We start from the raw sequence: 18,961 nt of genomic DNA on the forward strand, positions 1-18,961 counted from the left end.
TCTGGTTGGCTGTGTGCTTCTCAGTACTATGCTTCCGCACCCTTTGTCGTTGATAGTAAAATCTCAGCCCCGCCGCGTGAGCCGGCGGGCGTTACTAACACCCTCATCACCATCCTGATCGCCGTCCAAAAACGCTTGCGTCTGGCCTCCTTCCAAGTCAGGGATCCTGTCCCAGCCCGAGGAGCTTCCTGTTGACTGTAGGTCGAACCAGCCTTGCTTGGAGCGGGACCCGAAGCCGAGTTCTGTTGGCGACTCTCCCAGTCATGGTGGCTTTGGCTGATCTTCGGACAGCGTATTCTTATATGATCCTGGCAACGTCCCAGGGAGGGAACTGGGACAGGTATTATTCTGTTTGACAGCTGTGGAAACTGAGGTCGCGACCCTCTAGAAAGTGGAGCAGCCACAGCTAGAATCCTGCTCGTCGGAATCCAAGCAACCTTTGCTATTTGCCTTGTGGCCAGTCGCTGAAGAAGGGAGAGGATCCTGAAGGAACTGGGATGAAGATGAGGGTTAGTTAGTGTCGGAATGGGCTGAATATTGAGGCTGTTTTGCTGAAATCACTTCTGCCCTGTCAGACTCTTAGATGAAGTTCCTCTCTTTATTTCCTCTTTGGTGGGGTTATCAGAACTATTAACGTGGGATGGTTGGTTTCCTTTGTGGTTTCTAGCGGAATTCAATCATCTTCGACAAATACGAAATAGCACAATCATATATGTCAGTATTATGGTATTCTGGGAACTTGGGAAATGCATATAAGGATTTGAAAAATGTTTTTCTTCAGCTCACTAAATGAACCAAGCGTAAGCATAGGGTTTCACATTAACGGAAGGTACACATCACATGGAACGGTGCTTTCTTTGATTTAGCTACTCAAACTTCGTTTGCTGTTGACTGTCTTGGGCATTAAAATTTTCATGTAGATTTATATTCAGCTTTTTTTTTAAACTAGAAAATAAAGTCCTGGAGCTGTTTCTTTTCTAAACTTCTAAATAAAATAGAGATAATATTTTTGTTGTCCTAAACTCTCAAATAATCAACTCTAAAATACTAGTTTACCCCAGTTTAAGGGGTGAAGTGGCTTTGAAGATGTTCTATATGGACTTTTGAAGGTGAGAGAGGGTGTCAAAAATCTCTCCTGCGTGTTACAGGTTATGTTATCATTGAATTTTCTTCTCTTCACTCTCATTTTGATTTTTTTTATTACCTCATTCCCTTTTTTCTTTTTTGAAGTAGTCATTGCACAATGCCAAGTTTCCATCTTTAAGTAACCCGGAGAATTTTCAATCTTAGGTTCATTTATTTCCAGGGATATTTAAAACACCAAAAAACAAAAAACAGGATGAAGAAAGAATCTCTAAAGTCTCCTTGAGTTTGGTAGAATAGAAATTGCTTTTAAGTGAAAATCTGTTCATTCGTAAAACAAAGGAAGCAGCTCGCCCCTGTGTCCTTCCATACAGCACAGAGGTCTGCATGTATGTGTTAGGGAGTGATAAGGGACCTAAGTCTTGGAGTCCTGGGAGAGTCTGCTGGATGAAAAACTAGGGGAAAGCTTGAAACAAACAAGACTGATGAAATATGTTAAGTCCCTACGAAAGTGAAATGCATCATCTATTTAAGTTTACTAATGCTGTTATTTGAGTGACTGAAAGTTTAAGAAATTTGGAGTTTAGCTGGGGCACACTTGCTCTCACCCTGGAACATGTGATTTTGCCAGGAAATGTTTGTGTTTAGGATAAACCTCTCCTCCCCGCTGTCAATAATCTGCTGCTGCGGCTGCCTCTGTCACTGAGGCTGTGACGATTTTCTCTTTGTGGTAACTAAAAAGCCTGCAGTCCTACACAGGGGCCATGCACTGGTCTCTGCTCTCTAATAACCATCCCCACTACCACCCCCCTCAACATGCCTTCCACGGCCTTGTGCTAACCACTCAAAGCCTGGATCTTCTCACGTCCACTCGGTGCCTGAAGTTATCTACATCACCTTAGCCTTGCCTCCTCTACCTGGCCAAAACGGCTCCTAGGACCAGTTAGGATGTCTCTCAGCAAAGATTTGGAAAATTAGGCAAAAGGAAAGTATTCATCCTTGAATGTTAGGCTCATTGTGTTAAGCTTAGTGGAGAGGTGCTGTAACCCATCAATTTCGGAATGCTCCTGATGCTTCACTGCCTCAAGGACTGGTGCTTCCATTTTTACTTCCCCTCAACTGGGCAATGTCTGTGTAAGAAAACCAATTCATTGGATATGTAAGGACACATCCTACAATGAATAGATGTAACAAATGGCATTCTTATATGAGCAGCAGCAAATCCAGCCCATTATTTTGCTCTGTTTTGTTGCCCTCTCCAGCTACTGACTTCTTGGCTACCCAGTCCACAATGTTAGAATTCCACCCTTTGCCTGGTGTGCTTCTCCCGCTCCGGGACTATTTTTTGGAAGTCTAATCTTTGCTGTTGGAATCTACTTTGAGGTCATCTCTTGGTTTATTTCTCTGACTTCAATTCTTTCTACTTCTCCCACAGTTTGGTCCCAGGCCTGTTATATCTTATAGAGTCCCTAGTTTCAGCTCTAGCTCCTCCTGGTACCTACTCTGCCAATTCCTAAGGAGGTATCTCACCTATAACTGTAAATTTTCATATTCTCAACTTGGTTTCTCACTCTGTTCTGTGACAGCACTTTCTAAGCTGGGTGGCACCTGGCATCTTCTGACATGCCTCCCACTTGGCAGAATATAGCATGCAATGGACACCTTTTGAGGATGGCTGTTGAGCTCAAGTTCCTCTTTTCTGAGAACCAGGCCTCTACCAATAGCTGGAGTGTAGCCTTGTGATCTGTACTGCCACTCCCAGGCTCCAGCTTGAATTTTGAATCTTGAGGGAGTGACACAAAGGTGACTCAGAGATTACTCACGGTGGCTGTGGTGGAGTTGAGAGTCCAGGAGCGGAAGATGAGTGTCCAGGAGTAGGGGAGTCCAGTAGCAGTAGGCAACAAGTGTCCAGTGCTGATGGTGCCTGCATGCTAAGCAGATTATCCCTATGGTGGGACCTGGACTCTGCCCTGCCTTCCTTAGTTCCTGCCTGAGCCTGCTCCACCAACCTTCCTGTCCATTCTCTGAACTTCCAAAATTAAATTCTCTTCTTAAGTTGAGACCTTCTCTATTCTTTGCAAATAAGAAACACTACTTAGTCTCTGCTGCTTACTTGGACTGCTGACAGTAAACTCAAGTGCTATAAGGGCAGCATCTCCTGCACACAATGGGGGTGGGCATGGGGTGGGGGAGCTGGTTTTCAGAGAGAGGATAAAGCAGATACACAGTGAGAAGCAGGGATAAGAGATTGTAGGACCCCAACGCTGACTCCAGTTGCCTTGAGCCACATGTAAGACCCCAATCCTAGAATACAGCTGGCAAGTCAGTCCCTCCTCCTGCCTGCCCAGGGCAGTCATTGCTTTTAGATCACAATATAGCACACACTCCTTTTTCCAGAGCACTAAATCCATCTTCAAAATCCTTCTCAACACAACAATTCAGGCAGCAAACACCTGAAACTGGTGTTAGATGTTGATACGTCTCTGCCCTATAGGCTTGTAATTTCCTCCCAAGATCAATATTTGCGATTCCTGTGGCCATTACCAAGTGTTGGCCTTTACTTTTCTGATACATTAGGCTGATGTGTGCTCATAATATGTCAGTGTCTCTGACATTGAGTTTAAACACGACTAAAATTGCTACCAGATTGCTACTTCCTGGAAATCTTCACAAATGGGTTATGAAAAGTAGAACATAACTTTGCTTGAAGGCAAGAAGTTAAAGTTAGAATGTTTACCTACATCCGAGTGTTAGAAAAGAAACTATAAATCAGGCATGCTCTCATCTCTTAATTGAACTGACATCAGGTCATGAAACATAAAGGGTTGGTATTAGGGAACTTTTTATTATTAGATATTCTGCAAGCTAACATTGTGGTTGGGGTTTTAAAAAAATGTGTTTAGAATGAATCTATGGTTTTGAAAACCAGTTTTAATATCCTTTTTAAAGCTAAACCTTGTTTTTGTGTTTTGGTGGTATAGATCATTATTTTTCACGTTTGTGTCTGAGCAAATTAAAATCTGACCTGATCTTAATATATGATGTAAACCTTAGCAAAGTGTATTTATGCTTCTTTGACTTAGATGAATAGGGCTTTTGAGTTCTTGAAATGGCTACTTAATTTTTCTTCTTTCTAAGGGAATAACATATGCAACAAATATGTAACATAAGATCTATGCTTTGACAAAACGTTTTGGGTCATGTGAATGAATTAATGAGACTGGCAATACAGATACTAGAATTGATAACAACAATGGCTGTCTTTTCTGGAGCCCTCGCCCATATGCCAGGTGCCTTACCTGCATCATTCACTGAATCCCCATCATCCCCCGGGAGGTTGGTAGTATTTTCCCCATCTACAGATTGGATTCCTCAGGCTCGGAGAGGTTATGTAACTCACAACTAATAAGAGGAAATGTTCCAAAACCTATTCTACTGAAAGTCATTGTGACTGCAGAAAAGAAATTATTTGTAAGTGTCATTTCAATGACCGGGTAAAACAGAATTTATTTCTCTAAATTCTGGAATAATTAAAATTGGTAAATTGTCTTTATAATTAGAAGTATATAAATAAGAAATGTGGAATACTACAAATTCATAGAAAATTTTTTATTTTATAGTTTTATATGCCTAAGAAAGGGTTGGGGGCAAACTTAAAAAGATGTATAAGACTAGCCTAAAAAGAATGAATTCCATTTAGAAAAAACAACGTGTATTAAATATAACTTTCTGGTGATTAGTATTTGGCATCTTCAAACGACACCTTCCCCCAAACCATGGTTTCAGACAAGAAACCAAACATCTGAGAAATGACTCTATGTACAGCATAAATAATTACCTTACAAAATACTAAATAAGTTAAGGCAATGTTAAGGTTTACATTTTAATCTGCCAAGGCTAGCTAATTGAAGTTAAGCCTTCCATGGTAACCATAACTCGGTGATTAGATGCAGTAAACGGTTAATAATAACCCAACGCTAGGAAAGGTTGTTTCATATTTTTAAAATCAGCTTATTCATTCATAACATATTTATAGACTATCTCCTGATAAATTCTGTATATTTTAGTTGATATTGTATTAAAAGAGATCTTATGACTTTATTAACTTGGAGAACTGGAAATTAATGGCAGGACACTTTCCTTGTATTGAAATCCAAGGAATGTAAATATTAACAGATTTTCAAAGATTTTATTAGGATTTTTTTTTTCAGAGAAAAAGGAGTTAATATCCTACCAGATTCAATGTTAAAATTCATCATTTTCTTTTGGAAATTTTCATTACAGACTAATAAAATCAGTTTTTACAGTTTACACCTAATTTGCTTTTTAAAAAATTTTTTACTTAAAAGTACTAGCCACTATTTTTTTAAAAAAATATATCTTTTAGCTTTATTGTCATTACCATAATTTTCATTGCTTTATAGTGGACTAATCTACAACCATTTCAAATTATTTGAGCCCTGAGTTCTGGTAATTAATTTGCATGGGCCTATGTCCTGAATACTTGAAACCATGTTTACTAAAGAATCAACAACCGTGCATTGAAGAATCAAAGAACATACAATGACTCACACTTTAGAGGATGCTATTTAAATAATCTAAATATGACTAACTTTAAAGTAGAGATTTTTCTTTTGGAGACCTGATAATTGTGGAATAAAATAAAAAATTGGCACTCATGCTCATTTTATGTAAAATTAATTCCAACAAGTTAAAGTAGAAGCAAAGCCAGAGACCAAGGAATGGATGTTTTGGAAACCACAGACTGGAAAATTTGGTTTATATGATGGTGAGGCACTTTTAAAATTTATTTGAACTCCTGTTCAGGAAAATATTTAGATTCTCCTTAGACCTCTTAAGGACCAATTGTCTAGTTGTGGATTTTATTTGAAAACCTTGAAATAGAAAAAAAAAAATTCCTCCTCTTGTGAAATGCTCCAAGTCTCACATGTTCTCTGTAAAAATCACTCACTTCCTTTGAGATGATGAGCTATACATTCAGAGAACAAAGCATTTCCTGAGTCTGTTTAGAGTACATAGGATGCGTTCCGAAGTGTTTGTCATGTACCCTCAAGAATCTGGTAGATATTTTTTTTTAAAAAACCAAAGAATGCAGAAATTTATCTAAAATCTTGAGATGGTTAACAGCACAGAATTATGCAAAGTCTTAGCAAGTATTTGATAAATTGGGTCATTTAGGCAAATAAACACTTATTAAATTTTACTTACCTTAAGAGAATCAGTTTGAAAATCCACATAAAGCTATGACAGTGGAAAGATCTTTGGACTTGGAGTAAATATTAATTCTGATCCCACTGGTAGTGGGTTATGGAGTTTCTTTTGGGGTGAAAATGTTCTGGAATTCGATAGTGGAAATGGTTGCACAACTTTGGAATGTACTAAAAAACACTGAATTAATTGTACACTTTAAGGGTAAATTTTATGGTATGTAAATTATATCTCAATTAAAAGAAAATCTAGTTCCAGAACTTTATGCCCTTATGTAGCAATGTAATCTTTTTTTCCACAGCTTTATTGAGATATAATTGACATATAGCATTGTGTAAGTTTATGGTGTACAACATGATGGTTTGATACACGTATAAATTGTGACATGATTATCACAATAAGGTTAGTTAGAACATCCATCACCATTTATGCTACATAGAATAGATTAAAGGAATAAATACAAAGTACATAAATATAAGCAAATCAACACTATTATGTAATTTCGAATGGAAAAAGTAGGATACTGGGACAAGCGACTATCCATTTGGCGAAAGGAAAATTTCCCTTGAAGATTTTGTGCAAATGTATTGGCCATTCATATTTCTAATTTTGTGAATTGTCCTTTACCAACTTTGCATTTAGGTGTGATTATCTTTTCTTTATGGATATGTAGGTGTTTTTTTATATTTAAAAAATTTGAATTCTTTATTTTTCATAAACAACGGCAACATTTCCCCAAAGTTTTCATGTCATTTAACTTTATTTGCTTTTCTTTTAATACAGAGAAACTAAAAAATATTTTAGTCAATTTATCAATCTCTTTCTTTTTGCTTTCTTTTAAATTGTCAGTCTTAGCATTTCCTTTCCAATTCTAAAATTATGTAAATATTTTTTCCAGTATTTCTGTGATTTTCTTTCACATGAAAAAAATTTAATCCATTTGAATACGTTTGATGTTGTAGGATATGAAGTAGTGATCTACTTTTTCTGTTTTTTCTGAATGGCTAGTCTGTTGTCTCAGCATTCTATTCTTTCCATTGGAAATTACATTTATTTCTTTTTCTTGCCTAATTGCTCTGATTAGGACTCCCAGCACCATGTCAAATAGGAGTTGTGAGAGGGCACGTTTGCCTCATTCCTGATTTTAGAGGAAAAGCTATTAGCTTTTCACTACTGAGTATGATGTTAGCTGTGGGTTTTTCATATTTGGCCTTGATTATGTTAAGGTGTGTTCCTTCTATACGAAATTTGTTGAGAGCTTTTATCATGAAAGTGTGTTGAATTCTATCAAATGCTTTCTCTGCATCTATTTGAAAGGATCATATAATTTTTATCCTTCATTCTTTTTTTTTTAATTTTTATTTATTTTTTTTCCCCCAAAGCCCCAGTAGATAGTTGTATGTCATAGCTGCACATCCTTCTAGTTGCTGTATGTGCGACACTGCCTCAGCATGGCTGGAGAAGCTGCGGGTCGGGGCGGTGCGCGCCTAGGAACCAAACCCTGGCCGCCAGCAGCGGAGCGCGCGCACTTAACTGCTAAGCCAGGGGCCGGCCCTATCCTTCATTCTATTAACGTGGTGTATCACATTTCCTAGCTACGTAATCTTAAGTCAGTTTCTGAAGTTCTTAAGACTTCAGTTTTCTCCACTGTAAAGTGAAGGGATTTTTTAGATCAACATTTTTCACACTGTGGGTTGCAATTCCTTAGTGAGCGGCAAAATCAATTTAGTGGATGGCAACCAGCATCTTTTAAAAAATGAAACAAAGAAATATTAGAGTGTACTGCATATAATAAGTATTTTTTTCACCAAACTCTTGTTTCCCTTATATATATGTACATACTAAGTCATGATATAAAATATATTTTTTCTCTGTGGGTTACAATAAAAAAGTTTAAAACCCACTGTATTGGCTGATTTGTAACGTCCCTCCTTCAATAAAATTCTGTCAATTTATACTATTGAATTTGGTAGTAGCAAAATCTCCATTGATCTTGTAATACTTGCAGCTAACATTCTTTGAACACTTACTGTGTGTCAGAGGCTGTTCTGAACTCTGTATTAACTCAATCCTCATCGCAAACTATGAGGCAGTACAATTATATAATCCTTCCCATTTTATAGGCAAAGAAAATGAGGGAAAGAGAAATTAATAATTAAGACAAAAATGTGTAACTAGAAGTGATGGAGCTGGAAATTGAACCCAAACAGTTTAATTTTAGAGCTAACTCTCTTAACTACTATGTCATTCTATCTAGAATTCTGACAATAAATTTTTAAAAGTTTTGAATTGACCTACAATCTTGTAGCCCTCCTCCATTTAATATTATAAAATTATGTATTTTTGGTGGTGAATATTGGTTAAAAAAAAAGTTTCCTTGATATTAAATAAACCACATTTGAGAAAGCATTGAAAGGGATGGGGGAGGGATAGTCAACACATCACTTCAGACCATCAACTCTCTACCCAGGGCCTTCTGTAGATCTCAAGGTTTGGCTGAGTAGTAGAAACTTGACACACACACAAAAAAAGATCTCTCTGCAATAAATAATCTTCCCTTAAATAAAAATAAAACTCCTATAATTCCTTTGTTTCATTCTATTAATATAAAGATTTCTTCACCTTTAGTTCAGTTAAATTTGGCCACAAAAATGTCTCGTGTTTTTCCTCAGATCAGAATTGTTCTAATTAGCTTCCAAGGAAGGCAAATGATAATAAGATGCATGAGAAATGAGAAACAGAATTTAGATGCGTGGCTTAAGTCAGTGCAATTAAAACAACAACAAATGCCACATTCCCTGTCTCCCTATCTTTTTTCTTTTTGATCCTAGCTGTATTCTGTGCACACACACATACTCACTCTTCTATTAGTTCAACATACACAAAAATTATTTTGAAATGATCCCTGCTTCTCAAGGAGCTTCCAGTCTCTTGGCAATAAAAACTGGAAACTATCATTTGTCGAGTGTTTGTTCTTTACTAGGCGCTTGCCCTGATTTATATGCTAACTCATTTAAATTAGTCTTCACCACAATCTGTGACATTATTCCCCTTTTCTAAAACTGAAATTCAGTTAAAATAATTTGGTATTAAAAGATCCAGCTTGTTGGGGCCAGCCTGGAGGTGTAGCGGTTAAGTGTGTGTGCTCCGCTTAGGCGGTCCGGGGTCTGAAGTTTGGGATCCTGGGTGCACGTCAATGCATCGCTTGTCAAGCCATGTTGTGGCGGCGTCCCATATAAAGTAGAGGAAGATGGGCACGGATGTTAGCCCAGGGCCAATCTTCCTCAGCAAAGAGAGGAGGATTGGCATCAGATGTTAGCTCAGGGCTAATCTTCCTCACAAAAAAAAAAAAAAAAAGATCCAGCTTGAGTTAAGCCCCAGATTCTCTGAGCCAAGCTTGGTAGTTTTTCCCACTAAATGGCTTTGAAGTGTTGTTCTCTCCCCAAATGCACCCCCATACACGGTATACATGTATTTAGTATGTTTTTTGTTGTGGCGATTATTTGAAATAAATGTAATCTATCTACCCAGACGTTCCTATTCCTTAGCTTCCATTTGCTATGAGGGCTATATTTTACTCTTACAGAATATTTAGAAGATGTAGTTTAACTACAGGAACTTTTATTCTTTTGCCTTTGGTTCAGCTCAAATCTTGAATATTTTCTTTTTATTTACAGTCACATACACATTTTTCACATTTCCTTTTTAATGCTTTGCTATAAATTATTAAATTTAAATCCTGCTGCTAATGCCTAATGGGCCCAGAACAATTTAGCTATTCAGATAGAATTTTGCAAATTCATCGTGGAACTTAAAGAGGAATGGAGACCCTGGTTGAGCTTGTTTGTTTTTTTATAATCCTATCCTTGGAGCAATGCTTGAGATATTTGATTGCCACAAAGAATGTAAGTGATGTAAAGAAAAAGCACTTGTATAAAGCATAAAATGAGGGATGAACTTCTAACCTATAAAACCTACTTTGGAAAAATCAGATTACAAACTTCTTCAAGGTATAGGAAGAACACATTTTAACAGAGATTTTAGCTGAGTAGGAATAATGCAGAACCAGGGTGAAGAATTTAGTGTGATTAGCCACATACAAGATTTCTGGCCATTTATTTTCTAAGGCAAGTACCATTTATTTCACAATGACTAAGTGCCAGGCAAATTACTAGTACTTTACATCATCATAACTCATTTAATCCCTCAAAACAATCTTATAAATTTAGATATTAATGAAGTTAAAAATCTCCTGAGAGTCAGAAATATTCTTTTGTGACAAATATATTTTCAATTTATACCAAATAAAAAGATAGAGAATAAAATTCTAATTTATGAATTTTCAAGATGAGGAAACTGAGACTTAGCAAGGCTAATGGGCCCAAGTTTGTGCAGTTATAACAGGTGGCATCAGTATTTTAATCCGAGTCTGATTCATAATCACTTTTCTCCACTGCCTCCAAATTAAAAAGGTGCTCCCAGCCCTGCCCTTTTTCTTAGAGAGTGCAGTTCCTTAGCCATGCGTCAATAATTTCAACTGCAAACTGTATATGGCTTAGGCATTTTTCAAAAGTTAGAATTTAATTATTGATCATAGATTAGAATCTTTACATAAAGGAGTACTTTTGGATATTTGTCATGAACAGAAGATATTTAATCTCAGTAGTAGATGTTGATGAATTTCTTTATTGTCATAACGACATTATAAACAAATTATTATATTTGTAACTTATTTGGTCTTTTTTCCCCACTTGGAAACCAAAAATGTTTTACCTAAAATTTCCATTATCGAGTATTTTCTTCATTGTCTAGCTTATGAAAAATCAGGACATTGAAATGAAGTGATTTCCTAGTTTCTCTGACTGAGGCAACAGTAGACAATTACTCTTGTTACTCAAGAAATGCTTACTATATTGAATGAAACGAAGAAATAGAAGAATATATCTGCTTTTAGAGGCTTAACAAATAGAATATAATGTACAAAGATGAATAATAGCTCGTATTTGATACATGCTAATGAAGAGCATAGAAAATAAAATCCTTGGGAATTTAGAGTAGAGGAAGATCTTAGACTAAGGCAGTGGAAAAGGGCTTTGAAAAGGTAGTGGGACATAATTGGGAAAGACAATTCCATAAAGGCATTCGTCTAAGGGAACATGATGGCTTAGGCAGAGTTTCAGAGCTCAAAATGTGTGTGAAGATAGAGCGCTAATGATGCCAGGAGAGGGTTTGTGCAGGGGTAGAGCAGGAGATAAAGGTGCCTGATGATTCAACATTTACAACTCTTGACTTTGAACGTGAGTTTTTCTATCAAATGCCTCCAACTCTCACTCTACTGAACTTTTCAAGGGTGGGGCCTTTATCTTATCTACCCTGACACCTTTAGTACTTAACACAGTACTTTCAGTGCCTAGCACAGAAAAGGCATTCTGCAAGCATTTGAGCATTTGTTAAATGAATGAATGAATGAGTCTCAGATAGATTAAGTGAATTACTCAAAGTCAAACAACTAGAACGTGATAAGAATTATGACTGGAAAAAAACATTTGTTTTTATCCTATTCAGACATGAACTGTAAAATGTTATAGAACCATTATTTTTCCAATCCCCTTTGCTTTTTGGAAATTTTCTTTGGTGGACCTTAAGAAGCTTGTATTAGTCAAGGTTCTCCAGAGAAACAGAAACAGAACCAAGAGGATGTGTGCATGTGTGCGTGTGTGTGTGTGTACATACTGAGAGAGACAGAGAGAGAGATCGATTGACTTATAACGAATTGGCTCATGCAATTACAGAGGCTGACAAGTCCCATGGCTGAGTCAGCAAGCTGGAGACCCGGAAGAGCCAATGGTGAACTTCCAGTGTGGGTCTGAAGGCCTGAGATCCAGGAAGAGCCAATATTTCAGTTCTGGTTTGAGGACAGGAAAAAGCCAATGTTCCAGTTTGAAGTCAGTCAGGCAAGAGGAATTCTCCCTTATTTGGGGGAGGGTCAGTCTTTTTGCTCTATTCAGGCCTTCAACTGATTGGATGAGGTCAACCCACATGAGAGAGGGCAATCTGCTTTATCCAGTCTACCCATGTTAATCTCACTGAGAAACATCCTCACAGACATACCCAGAATAAAGTTTGACCAAATATCTTGGCACGCCATGGCCCAGGTATGTTGACACATAAAATTAGCCATCACAAAACTTGACCATTCACAAGTAATGTTATCAGTTGAATATCCCAAACCTATTCCACTGAAACATCATGGTCTATATATATAGTTCTAAACATATATTTACACAAGTTCCTTTTGTTGAGGTAGTGCCACATGGTGATGAGGAGCACGTCTGCTCAGGTTCAAATTCCAGCTACCAGATGTGTGACCTTGACAAGTTACTTCTCTTAGTGTCAGTTTCTTTATCCATGAATTGGGAATCGTGATTGTTCCTCCTTCATAGAGCTGTTATGAGAATTAAATGAAGTAACAGCATAAAGCACTTAGCACACTGCATGGCTTTTGTAGGCACTCAGTCAGTGACGGCTACTATTTAATAAGGAATATTAATAAAAATTTAATGAATGTGGCATACCACTACTACTTCTTTGATTCTATCACCTAAATATTCTTTTAAAATGTCAAGTTATATTTTTAATTTTAAACACTCAAGTGAAAGAAGACTACTCTTCCAGGACTAGTACATTCATTTATATTTCTATCTTTAACTCCTAGTATAATGCCTGATACATAGTAAGCACAGATAAAAATTTGGAGAATACTTAGTATTGTGTCAGAAAAAATGTATAATGTAGGATATTAGAATTCTGTAACCCTAGAAATATACAAGATTTGAGAATAACTAATTTTTTCTTATGTACAAATGTTAACTTGATTTGAAATGAAACATTTGGAGAAGTTATAATAGCAGAAGGCAGATTTTCATTCAATATTTGTTAATTTTGTTGCCTTATAAACCTGCAAGTCTAAAACAGTTTCCATAAACAACTAAAGATGACATGAACTTTTAGTTGACTCAATCAATACAGTATATAATTTGTTTGCATCACAACATCTTTAAATCTCAGTGGTGTAAGTATAACAACAATAATACCTTATATAGAATAACACTTTATACTTTTCAAATTACTTGAATATACTACCACATTTGATTCTGGCAACAGTCTTGAAGAGTGAGTAAATGGATGTTACGACCCCCATTTTACAGGTGAGGAAACTGAGGAATGAGAGTTCAAACTAGCACGCCAAACACCAAGCATCAAATGAACAACTGAGCTAGCAACTTTTAAGTTAGTGTGCTTTCTAATACACCAAACTACATTATAATAAATTCCAAACTCCTAAGTAAAAAATATCAGCATAGTCTCTCTCTTAAGAAGTGATTTTCCAGGTCTGGCCCGGTGGCACAGTGGTTAAGTGCACGCACTCTGCTTCCACGGCCCGGGGTTCGCAGATTGGAATCGCCGGCGCGCACCGACACACCGCTTGTCAAGCCATGCTGTGGCAGGCATCCCATATAAAGTAGAAGAAGATGGGCACGGATGTTAGCCCAGGGCCAGTCTTCCTCACCAAAAAAAAAAAAGTGATTTTCCTTCAATATATGTGATTACTAGGTAGTATTTATCCCACTTTAAAATCTCAAAATTTGCTATTAATAGGAATGCAAAGTGGACCTTCTATATATCACAATACCACCAGGGATTATAATCACAGTAACTAATTTTATACTCGAGTATTATTATTATTATTATTTTTTTAATTTATAATTTTATTTATTTATTTTTTCCCCCAAAGCCCCAGTAGATAGTTGTCTGTCATAGCTGCACATCCTTCTAGTTGCTGTATGTGGGACGCGGCCTCAGCATGGCCGGAGGAGCAGTGTGTTGGTGCGCGCCCAGGATCCGAACCCGGGCCGCCAGCAGCGGAGCGCGCGCACTTAACCACTAAGCCATGGGGCCGGTCCTCGAGTATTATTTAAGGTAGTTTGGTTCATTAAATAATATCACATACTCTAGATGACAGCTTTCCTCAAATTAAAGTTAGAGTTTTGGGTTTGACACTGCCTTTTTCTATGTTACTATAACATATTTTCCCTGTTGATATGATAGTGTTTATTCTCGTGTCTTAAACACTCAAAAAAATTTTTTTTTATACGAGCGTGGTATACAGTGGAAATAAAAATAGTTTTTGTAATTTGGTGTAGGATTCATATCCTTAACACCAATTTAAGACTCAAATCTTTTTTTATTGAAAGTATTTTTTATTTAATAAAAATTTTATTATATAAGAAGTTTTTTTATTGAAAGTATTGTATCTTTTTGTGTGTGTGTGAGGAAGATCAGCCCTGAGCTAACAACCATGCTAATCCTCCTTTTTTTTTTTTTTTGCTGAGGAAGACCGGCTCTGAGCTAACATCTATTGCCGATCCTCCTCCTTTTTTTCCCCAAAGCCCCAGTAGATAGTTGTATGTCATAGTTGCACATCCTTCTAGTTGCTGTATGTGGCACGCGGCCTCAGCGTGGCTGGAGATGCAGTGCATCGGTGCGCGCCTGGGATCCGAACCCAGGCCACCAGTAGCAGAGCGCGGGCACTTAACCGCTAAGCTACGGGCTGGCCCAAAAGTATTGTATCATCTTGACAAGAATTACCCCAAGTCTGCCACTCTGATGGTGTAGTTATTTGGTATCATTGCATCATTTTCCCCTCCTATTTCATCCCCTCAGTCTCTAAAGGAGAATAAAGTCCAGTTGGTTTCCAAAAGCCCCCACTTGAATGGCTTTCCAATAATTTCCAGTGTAAGGATCAGGTCTTTCACTTCTTTTATACCCCCTCTTACAGCACCCAGAACGATGCCATGCACGTGGAAGGTGCTTAAGATGTTCTAGAGCAATGGATATATAAGTGAAATTGGTTTGGAAGAGACCTGGGAAAGTCTGGGATGGAGGAATGGGAGGACTCTCTTTGTTAGAAGTAAATATAGGGCTGGCCTCGTGGCTTAGCGGTTAAGTGCGCGTGCTCTGCTACTGGCGGCCCGGGTTCGGATCCCGGGTGCTCAGCACCGCACTGCTTCTCCGGCCATGCTGAGGCAGCATCCCACATACAGCAACTAGAAGGATGTGCAACTATGATATACAGCTATCTACTGGGGCTTTGGGGAAAAAAATAAAGGAGGAGGATTGGCAATAGATGTTAGCTCAGAGCCGGCCTTCCTCCGCAAAAAGAGGAGGATTCAGCATGGATGTTAGCTCAGGGCTGATCTTCCTCACACACACACAAAAAAGTAAATATGAATGTGAATGAATAGATCCCTCAACACTGGGACATCAGAGGTGACAATCCTGTACAGTAATTGGTGAGGAAAACGCAGGAAATAAGGGGAAAATGAAGTAGAGCAGGCAGGGAGGCAGTCCAAGGAAATGAAGGCAAGCTTTGACCATGAGACTAAAGACAAGGGGGAGTTAGGGAAGGGAATGATGTCATCGGAACAACAATAGAGGAAGACAGTTTTGGCAGCAGCTTTTGAATAGACTTTGAAGAAAAAAAATTAGAGAGAGGGGAAAAAGGAAACAGGAAAGGGAAGTCTGCTCAGAACTCAGCATGACATTTGGAGTGGGTGGGAGCTTCCTGTCACAGCTTGATATTTGGAACATCTGGTCACCTCTTATAATGACTAGACCTTAGAAACTTGAGCTTTCTCAAGTGACCAGGTTAGAACACGTATGGATTCCACGGCCTAACCATCATGGCCAGGAGACAGGCATGTCTGAAGAAAGAAAAAAACACAGATGGAAAACAAACTCTTCTCTTACACGGAGAACACTCTCACTAGTTTTCCAATGTAAGAGTTCATATTTGTAAGTGTATATGCTTGCCATGTTTTTGGAACTTATTGGTTTTACATTAAAATTAAAGTGTTGTAAATTCTCTTTTAATTCAATGATCCCAAATAGGGAAATGTAACTAACAGATTTACAAAGAAACTGTTTCCAAAGCTAATGATTTTCACTACCCATGTTTCTGTTGCATTGTTTAATTTTTGCAGGATTCCCACGTTGCTTCAGTTACAATATTGGCCAAAGTTTTCCACAACACAATTGTGCCCTCTAGCGTTTCTTAGTATTTAATGAAGCCTACTTGGGAGTTTTAAAAAGTGGTCACAGGTAGAACTGACTCTTCCAATGAGTGGCTAATAATGGTTTCCCACTTTATCATTGGAAGGCTACCTGCTGTATTAGTCAGTGTAAGTGTGGTTATGTTATGGTAACAAATAAACCCCCCAATCTCAGTGGCTTAAAAAATAAAAGTTTACTTCTCACAGAAGGTCCAGTGCAGGCTGGCCAGGCCCGTCTACAAGCAGCGTCTCGGAGATCCAGGCTGCCTGCATCCTGTGACCTCCATTACCTTCTCACCTACCAAAGTCACCTGGACAGGGCAACAGAGAGACGGAGGAGGCCACTGGCTTTTAACTGCTTCAGCCTGGAAGTGATATATGTCACCCCGCTACTTTCTATTAGCCAGAACCAGTCACCTGGCCTCAGCCCAATGGCAGGGGAGCCTGGAGGACACGGAGAAGCACATGGGTGTCCTGGAGCACTAACTGCCTCTGTTAAAGCTCCTATAAGAGCAGCTGGGAACAAATGTATTGGACATTCTAGCTTTATTATTATGGGAAATATTTTTGATTTGAAGTTTTCCAGTAGAAGAGTATTCATTCCAGAGGGGAAGTCAAGATGGCGGCGTAGGCAGACTCTGAACTCGCCTCCTCCCGTGGACACAGCCAATTTACAACTACTCGTGGAAAAAGTACCCCTGAGACAGAACTGAAAACTGGATGAGAGGAACTCCTGCAATAACAGACAATCCTAACTGAGGTGGAAGAGGCAGAAACTCCCTTCTGGAGAGGAAAAACGCCACCTTCACAAGCCGCCAGCTTCACGGCCCCCGGGAGCAGCTCACAGGTACGCAGCCTCCCTGGAGGCGCGGGGCCCTGAGCCGGGAGCGCCCCCGCTGTGGGCATATTGTGGACCCAGCACAATCGACACCAGCGGCATAATATCTGACTTTGCCTGCTACTAAAGCATTGGGGAGCAGCCCCAGAAAACCCGGTTCACAAAGAAACTAAAACCGGCTCTTAAAGGGCCCGCATGCAAACTCACCCGTTTCAGAAAGCATCCTAAAATCACCACAAAGAAAGGTGCGCAGTGCTGTGGTGAAAAGAGACTCACCTAATAGGCCGTGAGTGCATCTCGGTGAGGGGTGAGACCTCTCCAGGGACTGGGACATTGGCGGCGGCCATTGTTGTGGCCTGGTGTGAGCGTGCTGACACAGACGCCATTGGAGTTCTCCCTGAGGCCTGCTAGCCCAGGGTCTGCCCCACCCACTAGAGCACCGATTTAATCCAGCTCAGCCAGGGCAGGCAGCCCACCCTAGAGACTGGCCCCACCCAACAACAAGCCCTCAGGCAACTTGTGGGCCTGCATAGATTGGTGACTGGATTCTCTGCAGCCTGGCAACTGAGCCAACTTTAGCAGGGCAGGGTGTGCACAAGGAGCGGGTAGAGAGTGTGGGGCGGTGGCGGAGTGTGTGAGGCTCCCGCCGTGGAGAGACTGGGTCCGCTTGGGGAGGTCAGGGCGCTCACACGGGGCAGGACTGTGTTGACTGTGTGTGTGGACCTGTGTGTGGCAGGGCTTGTCAGCTGCAGAAGACTTGTGCTTCTCAAAGACCCACATAGGGGTTTGCCCCACCTTCCAAAGCCTGAAACAATTGGGTGCTCCTGTGCCTGAGGCCAGCCCCACCCAGCTGCAATCCTCAGAGAACTGACAAGAGACCTAAAGCCTGGAGGCTTATAGCAATTGTAAGGCCCTGAGCCTAACAACCTGCCACGCTGGGGGCCTACTCACTTAAAAGAAATACTGCAATACAAATGTGGTATTAGAACTTGCAGCCAACTGTGCTGGGGCTCCCCATACCTGATAAAGAGACTGAAGGGCCCACAACAACTACAAGCAGCTGAGCATTACAACAGCTGGCCAGGAGCATAACTCAGCCTCCCTGGGCGCCTACAGGGAGAGCAAACAGGACACAACAGAAGGACACATGTAGCCCACATAGGGGTCACCCCTGGAACATGGAGAACTGAGGGAAGCACACTGGAAGCCTCCTAAGGCATCACTTACATAAGGTCACCTATCCAAGAGCAGGAGACGTAGCTGACCTACCTAATACATAGACACAAGCACAGGGAAAGAGGCAAAATGAGGAGGCAAAAGAATACATCCCAAGTAAGGGAACAGGACAAAACCCCAGAAAAGGAACTAAGTGAAACAGAAATGAGCAACCTACCCGACAGAGAGGTCAAACTAAGAGTGTTAAGGATGCTCACTGATCTGGGGAGAAGAATAGATGAACTCAATGAGAATGTCAACAAAGAAATGGAAGATATAAAAAAGAACTAATCAGAAATAAAGAATACAATACTGGAAATGAAAAATTCATTAGAGGAACTCAAAAGCAGAGTAGAAGATACAGAAGAACGGATCTGTGAGCTGGACGAAAGACTAGAAGAAATTACCCAAGGTGAACAGGTAAAAGAGAAAAGAATTAAAAAGAGTGAGGACGGTCTAAGGGACCTCTGGGACAACATCAAGC

The 18,961-nt window shown here is 39.5% G+C and overlaps 1 protein-coding gene across 1 annotated transcript in view; it reads right to left on the bottom strand.

Moving 5' to 3' along the window:
- The window catches only part of YES1 (YES proto-oncogene 1, Src family tyrosine kinase), an 89,548-nt gene extending 71,926 nt beyond the window's left edge, over positions 1-17,622 (bottom strand). The window contains exon 1 of the mRNA XM_087439031.1: positions 17,539-17,622. Coding sequence (XP_087295157.1) covers positions 17,539-17,596 — 58 coding nt within the window. The 5' untranslated portion in view covers positions 17,597-17,622. The remainder of the gene's footprint in view (positions 1-17,538) is intronic.
- Between the last annotated feature and the right edge of the window lie 1,339 nt (positions 17,623-18,961).

The sequence above is a fragment of the Ceratotherium simum genome, chromosome 14 (assembly GCF_057802395.1).
Source record: "Ceratotherium simum simum isolate JZ-2026a chromosome 14, ASM5780239v1, whole genome shotgun sequence".
Classification (NCBI taxonomy): domain Eukaryota; kingdom Metazoa; phylum Chordata; class Mammalia; order Perissodactyla; family Rhinocerotidae; genus Ceratotherium; species Ceratotherium simum.